At 46.1% G+C, this 7,508-nt stretch overlaps 1 protein-coding gene across 1 annotated transcript in view; it reads right to left on the bottom strand.

Moving 5' to 3' along the window:
- Window positions 1-6,157: 6,157 nt before the first annotated feature.
- The window catches only part of LOC103807712 (taste receptor type 1 member 3-like), a 4,921-nt gene continuing 3,570 nt past the window's right edge, over window positions 6,158-7,508 (bottom strand). The window contains 1 exon segment of the mRNA XM_009080457.1: window positions 6,158-7,092. Within this exon segment, the coding sequence (XP_009078705.1) occupies window positions 6,158-7,092 (935 nt within the window).

Below are 7,508 nucleotides of genomic sequence, written 5' to 3'. Positions count from 1 at the left end.
CCTCCGGTGAGGGAACTGAGCGCGGTGCCGCCGGAGCTGACCGGGAGTCGCCAGTCCTTCCAGAAGGCCATGGGCAACCCTTGTGAATTCTTTGTTGACATCATGTGAGAGGAAGTGCCTTCAGACTCAGCCTGGGGAATGTAGTGTTGGGGGGTGGTGGGTTGTTGTAGCAATGTAATGTAGTGTTGGGGGGTGGTGGGTTGTTGTAGGGGGGGGGTTTGGTCGTTGTGGGATGATGCTAAATGGAAGAGACTTGGCTGTCTTGCATGTCACACCTTCCCGTTTGCAAGCGTGTTGCGCGGAAAAAATGGACAAAACGCAAGAAAAACGCAAAAAAATGAAAAAAAAACAAACCCCAAACCCACCACAAAAAACAAACAAAAAAAGCTCCTGGGATGGGTTGTTGTAGGGGGGGGGTTTGGTCGTTGTGGGATGATGCTAAATGGAAGAGACTTGGCTGTCTTGCATGTCACACCTTCCCGTTTGCAAGCGTGTTGCGCGGAAAAAATGGACAAAACGCAAGAAAAACGCAAAAAAATGAAAAAAAAACAAACCCCAAACCCACCACAAAAAACAAACAAAAAAAGCTCCTGGGATTGTTAAATATCAGCAAATCGATGGCATCTTTTCTTTAGCCTTTTTAGCCCCTCTCTTGTTTTGGATTGTGAATGGCTGGTGTATATTCACATCTTTAATGAGCTTTGGTCATTGTGGCACCTACTTCAATGCAATTAGTGGTATCTTTTTGGCTTATTCAAGGACTCTTGTTTCACATGACTTCTCAAAATTTCCAGTAATGCATAGGAGCACTTTTTATTTTTCCCTGCTTTTTCTCTTGACATGACCCTTGGCTGGTATCTGGGATACTGCCTTGGAATGCTGTTCCTTGGATGCATCAGCACAAAGCAGACGTGGCACCCACAAGTGTACAGACAGCAAGTGCTTGGAAAGGAGCAGGAGCAAACCAAGTCCTAGTGGAAAACAAAGCTGTGGCTACCTTCTTCTGCTGACTAGGGAGTAGAAATCAATCTTTCTTTCTGGTTTTATTTGGGTTTAGGTCTTATTCTCTCAAGGGAGTGCAGGAGTCTTGCTGCTGTATATGCTCATCGTGCAGAACTTGGAGAGTGTTTCCTTCAGTGTGATGATCTTAGAGGTCTCCTCCAACCTTGCTGGTTCTCTGAGAGTGATTTTGTAGCTGCAGTCAGTCCCTGGGTGGTGCAGTCTCATCCCTGCTGGAGCTGTGCCTGTTCCTTCTGGGTCTGCACTTGCCTACAGGTTTGGAAAGTTGTGTCCACAGAAGCAGGACAGTTGTTGCCAGTGGTTCTGTTGGTTTAGCTGCAGATTTTCCCTTTGGAAGGGGATAGTTAGATGTAGGCAGTCCTGGCTCCCACTGGGACGTGGCTCTTTGGTTTGGTCACTCCTGTTCTGCATCTCTGAGCACTTTCTCTGTTCAGTCAAATAGAAACTGGAGAGGTCTAGTCCCATGTGTTGCCCAGGGGAAGATCTCTGAGCACAGACAGGTCTGGCTGGTAGCAGAGAGGTGTGAGAGTGTTTGGAGAACAGATCTCAGGTGGTGCAATGAGTGAATCCTTCTATCTGACACCGAGCAAGACCTACACTGCTGAGGAGCTTCGACTGAAGCAGCTGCTCTTGTCTCCCCCCAAGATTCCATCTCTATTATTTGCTCTGAGGCTATGGACACTTGATAATGCAAGTTCAGGAACCTTCTCTTCTGCTTAAGAAGCTGTTCTAGGGTGTCAGGAGGAGGCTAAGGTAGGAGCTCACCCACACTCTGTCACAGAGGCTCATTTAATGGGACATGTGTCGTGAGCTGAGCCACTTAGTGGCACTTGACTCTGGGGCCATGCCCCAGTGAAATCCTCTTTTTGAGACACCTGCTGCTTTGAAATCAGTCTTTACTGTACAGAAGCATTTTCTGCACTGCTAAGAAGCTTCTTTTCAGTCTATGAATGTCAAAAGAGAACATCTTTCTCCCTGTAGCCACACAGTTCCACGTTCCTTTGCCACCCTGAAAAATGACTCTTCAAACTGTCCATTTTGCATGTTCATTCTGATAGAATTTTCACTCCTGCTTTCCTTATTCCGGGTCTGTGTGCAAACACATCCCTTTGGCAAAGTCAGACTAACTATTCCAAACATCTGTGTTCACTGGAGACTCAAATCTCCTCCAGAAAGGAGCCAGGCCCTTGGGCCACTGTGTCACTCAGACTAGGTACCCCTAACTGGGTTTCTAAACCAATTCTCTTTGCAAAAACCTTCCTAAAAGCTGCCTGATGTTCCTGGAAAGTGCTTTCCCCTGGGCTGGCATGGATTGTGATGGCTTCTTGAAAAGAGTGCAGCAGTACCTATGCTTCTCTGTCCACAGCAGAGATGCTAACCCAACTCAGTCAGCTGTTCTGCAAGATTTGACATTGAAAGCAATGAAATAAATCAGGGTAAAAGAATGGTGTCCTTCTGCTCTGTCTCCAGGAGACACTGTTAAGGAGTCTGTGACTTTACTGACAATCACTAGTGGTTCTACTTTGAGATTAATTTAAACTTTTCTGGTCTCTTCTCTCTCTCTATATATATCAATTTTATTTTTTTTTCTGGCCCACTTAGTCTTAAGGCAGAACTTTGAGGGCTGGTGGAAAAAGACTCTCATTTTCCTCTTTCCAAAAGGGATTAAAGCTGAGGGTTGAGCTTTCACCCATGGAAGAAACATGTTTAATTTCCTTCTGTCTTTCCAAGAGTTGCAGTTTACACACCTGTTGGGTTTTTTTGGTCTCGTTGTTATGCTGTTGGCAGAAAACTGTTCTGTGTCTTGCTGGTCTTTGCTGCTATGTTGAAACGACTGTGTTATATACTTGTGTGTTTGTGGGTCACTCTGGAATGAGGCTGAGAATCCATAACACAGATGTGGGATAGCATTTGTCTGCTGAGGAGATCAGGTTGGGCAACAAACACAGCCTGAAGTTGCTTCCCCCACAACAGACATCCACTGCAGGCAAAGGAGTGCTCTGGGTGTACTGCCAGCTGTGCTAGGTGGTTAATGCTGGTTCTTGAGGAACCTTCCAGAGGGAGTAGGAGGGGTAAATGCCTCTCTGTGGACAGTGCAATATGTAACAGCCACTGTGTGTAGAACAAAGCTTGATTTCCCCACCGTGTAGTGTCCAGTGGAGAGGCTGGGAGGAGTGAGTGGAAGGTTTGGCCTGAAACCTTGCTAAGATCTTCATTGTCAGGAGTGAACAAAGACAGGAGATTTCCCCAATCCCATCCTTGGTTTTCAATGCATGTGTCTTTCCAACTTGGGACCTAGCTGGGTAGGTTGTTCCTGTTGGGCACAGAACTCCCTGCAGAAACATGTGCCAATGATGCCAATGGAGCTACTTCCAACAGGGAGTACTGTGCCAGGTGAGAGAAGGTTTGGAATACTGCAGACCCATCTGTTTCTCTCACCAGGGCCTGAGGTTCATCTCTGATGTAATGTCAGGTGACTGGCACAGGCTCTAGTGCCATGACTTGTGGTTTGCTGTGCAGGGCATGGAAACAACCTGAGGACAGGAGCCTTCAGTAGTTCCCATTTTTATTGTGGAAGTGAGACCTTCAACATCTGCCTGTGCTCTGCAGCTGAGCTTAAAGCTCCTGCACTGCCACCAGATGGAACAGAGGTATGTCTGGAGGATGGAAACCACGAGCAAACAGTCTGGGATGACATCTCCTACCCAAGTAGTGTGATTGAGGGTAGTGTATCCACCCCTAGATTAACTCTGAGGAGGAAGTTTGTTTGGCAAATAGTCTTCAAAGCACTGCTAATTGTCCTTCACCTCCTGCTAATCAATCTCCTTTCCAAGGTAACAGTCCCCTGGACACTTTATCCAAAGGTTTATTGGATGGCAAGCAATGCTGCACAGACTTTGACTTTTGCTGTTCTTTTTGTTCTATTGGAATGGGCAGTTCCCTCCTGAGACTTGACAGCTCATGAGTTGATGTAATTGTTTTGTTTTATTTTTGTTTTGCATTTAACTGGATTGTAATAAGATTGACTTAAAATTATTAATTCTAATCAGTGATTAGAAATACATGTAAAGAATTTTATGTACAGTAGAGAACAAAGTTACATGATTTTAAATGATGAAAACCCCCAGACTATCACCTGTTCTAGAATTGGTTCTACTCAAAGAGTGACCTCTTATTAGCATGGACTGCACTGTTCCTGTTAAATGTCTATTGCATAATTGAATTCTTTTTTGTAGATATTGTATTAAAACCCAAGTGTCTGTATAGTTAATATATAGCTGCTTATGTGTAAATGCTATTTTAAACACTAAAAAGCTTTTAATTTTATGTGATAACCACAGTGTGTGGCTTCAGTTCTTTGCACTCTAGCATTGTCTTGGATTCAAGAGTGATGATATATTGGGTGAATCTTGGGGTTTTTTTCTCCCTATGCCATGCTGAAGTTTTGTCCTCTCTACAGGAGAAGGTTGTTCAGGAGGTACTGGTAGGCAGGTGGGAGTTGTGGGAGAGCTGGAGCTAAATGATTCTATGCACAAAGGACAACCCCAGCTTGGTGGGGCAGATTCTTTCTTCCCAGCTGGCAGTGATCAGACAGCAAAGGGGGAGACAAAAGTGGTTTAAATGCTTTAAATACTAACCAGCCTTTCCCAGTTAAGTGACTGTTAAGTGGTCAGAATTTTGGACCTGCTCTTGCAGCCTTTTCCTTCAGGGCCTGATGGATTCCAGCTGACCCAGTGTGAACTGGCTGCAGGTGACTGGAATTGGTTGAAATCAGCTGCTTTTCCCTTCCTCCCTCTTCCCCTTCAGTGCACTCTAGCATGGCTCTAGCTGTGGCAAGAGCTATTTTTGTGGCTGCTGCCACAAAGAGAAGCAGCAGAGGTAAATTGGATTTTTTTTTCCTTTTCTATTTCTGGAATGATGATCAAAAGTGACTTAATGCTTCTCTGCTATGGAATCACAGCCCTGGAATGAGGAGGACTGGGATTCTCAGGTGCAACAATGCTGGTGAAGATTTGCTGCAGGCTCCAGAAACAGGACTCCAGGCTTCAGGTCAGATTTTTGCTCTCTTTTTAATCACTCTGAGGACTATTTTTGTGTGCAAGTAGTCCCAGAAATCTGGGACAAGCAGCTTTGCAGTGCTGCAAAAAGTTCTTTATTTAAGAATGAAGATATTCCCTGGTTTAGATTCATTTGCAAGTTCTTTAATTGAGTTGAACTCAGTTAACTTCCAATAACACATAGTGGAGAGAGTTAATTTCCAATAAGTGGAGAGATAGAAAAACTTTAATATAGAGAATAAAAGAGCAGTAATGAAACAACTTGAAGTCTCATGTAGGGAATAAAAGAGCAGTTCAGTTGCTTGTCTAAGTAGGTAGGGAAAAGAAAAGATGTGGTGATGTGCCTTGTTGTTTACTTGCTGCTGTTTGGTAGAAATGTGAAGGTTTTGGTGATCTTTGCATGTTTTCTGAGCTGGAGGAGCTTTGGGTAGTGTGATTTGCACATTGATCATTTCCATGTGTCTCGTCCTGATTTCCATGTCCTTTGCAAACGTGTTGATGAAGCACAAATGAGTGAACTGCAATTTGAATGAGTGATGCTCTCTCTGTGTCACCCACACAGCTGCTCTTCCAGGTCAGAATGTCCTTTTATTGCTGGATTGTTGGATAGATTGGAAAATTCTTGGGAAAGGATTAATGGAGATATCTCTGGAGCAGTTAGCTAGTTAATAAGGAGGGGAAATTACCAGCAGTATTTACAGGGAAGTGATCTGGGTGAGGCTTCATTGCCAGACCTGAGAGATTCCTACAGAATATCAGTCCTGGAGGTTGTTTGTTTGCCTGAACCTGCTTTTGGCTCCTGGTGGGGGATGAAAGGTGGTTCCAGAGAGGATGGATTCTGCTCAGCTGGGAGCATTTGGCTTTGGTTCCTTGAGCAGAGCTTTACAGCTTTGTGTGGTGATTGTGTCTGGGGCCAGAGAGTCCTCAGAAACAGAAAATTACCTCTTTAAATCCTTCTCTAGTGGGAGGTGTCTTTGGCCCATGGCAGGGGTTGGAACTGGGTGGTCTTTAAGGTCCTTCCCACCCAAAGCATTCTGGGGTTTAATGAAAATGCAGCATTTGAGGACAATGGATCTAGTTTATTGTCTATCTACTGAATCCTCCTCTGGCTCCTCTTTGATGGAATAGTGGCAATAATCCACTGTGTTCAGATCAGGCTTGAACAAGATGATGTAGCACTTGGGGATAAAATATGCCCCCAGGATGCCCAGGCTGATGGCCAGAATGGTGCCAATCTGAGTTACAGCCCTGAGGACTGTCTTCAGCGTGGCAAAAAAAGCAATGAAGAAGATCCAGATGATGAAATAGATGAGGAAGGCAAACATGATCCCCCTGGCAACGTTGTACTTCTTGCCTGACGTTTGCACCATGAACGTGCAGAGGAAGCAGATGAAGGCCAAGCAGCTGTTGTAGCCATGCAGCAAGGCAAAAGCAACCCAGGAGCTGGTGTTACACACCAGCAGAACCTCTGTGGGCAGGGATTTGTAGTCAGCCACCAGATAGTCAGGGCCCAGGTGGAGGTAGAAGATGCAGAGCAAGGTCTCAGTGAGGAGGCACAAGGCAATGAGGAGCCAGACCCTCCTGTGGGTCACCCAGCACAGCAGAGTGGGGGCACAGCGAGGGAACTCTGTCACCAGGGCAATCTCCAGGGCCTTGGTGAAGAAGGTGGAGAAGCAGCCAGTGAGGCAGAGGCCATAGACTATCTCCTGGATCATACAGAGGGTGTCATTGGGCTTCCCTATGTAGAGGCAGCAGCTGAGGCACAGCAGCACCAGGCTGAGCAAGGCCAAGAGGCTCCTTTCTCCCCCAGCAGCCTGCACAAGGGGGGTGCCCAGGTTCTTGAGGAAGAGCAGTGCTGTCAGGCAGCTCAGGGTGATGGTGATGGCCATGAGCAGCAGCAGGGTGATGGTGAGTGGCTCATCCCAGAACAGGTACCTCTCAGTACGGGTGTAGCACTGGGTGCTCTGCACAGGAGCCCACTGGGTCTTCAGGCAGGGAGTGCAGCTGGTGCTGTCTGCAAACAGCAGTGAGAACATGATGTGACCACCTTGCAGGGTTTGGTAGGTGTTCTACATGCTGCTTTGGCTATTTTCCTCCCTCCAAAGTGTATTAGTTCACCCAAGCTTGTGATAGTTCAATCTCCTTTTTTCCCCCCTCTGCTTCTCTACCCTCCTCCCCAAAGGAGGGTAGAGAAGCAGAGGGGGAAAAATTATTATCATGTATTTCTTGGCTCTGTGTTTCCCTTCCCCAGAAAGCTACCAAAAGATCCCATTATTTCATCATATTCCTCTCTTCCACCTATGACCTCAGAATTTCATCCTATCCCTCTCTCCTGCCTCTTGAGATAGAACATACACATTGTCCTCCTGCATTCCCTCTGGGCTCAACAGATGTGCAGGGCAAGACAGAGCAATGCACAGCACGACAGGG

Source organism: Acanthisitta chloris, unplaced genomic scaffold, assembly GCF_000695815.1.
Source record: "Acanthisitta chloris isolate BGI_N310 unplaced genomic scaffold, ASM69581v1 scaffold35918, whole genome shotgun sequence".
Classification (NCBI taxonomy): Eukaryota; Metazoa; Chordata; class Aves; order Passeriformes; family Acanthisittidae; genus Acanthisitta; species Acanthisitta chloris.
Note: the sequence above shows the minus strand (reverse complement) of the source record. Positions and strands in the feature narration are given on the sequence as shown.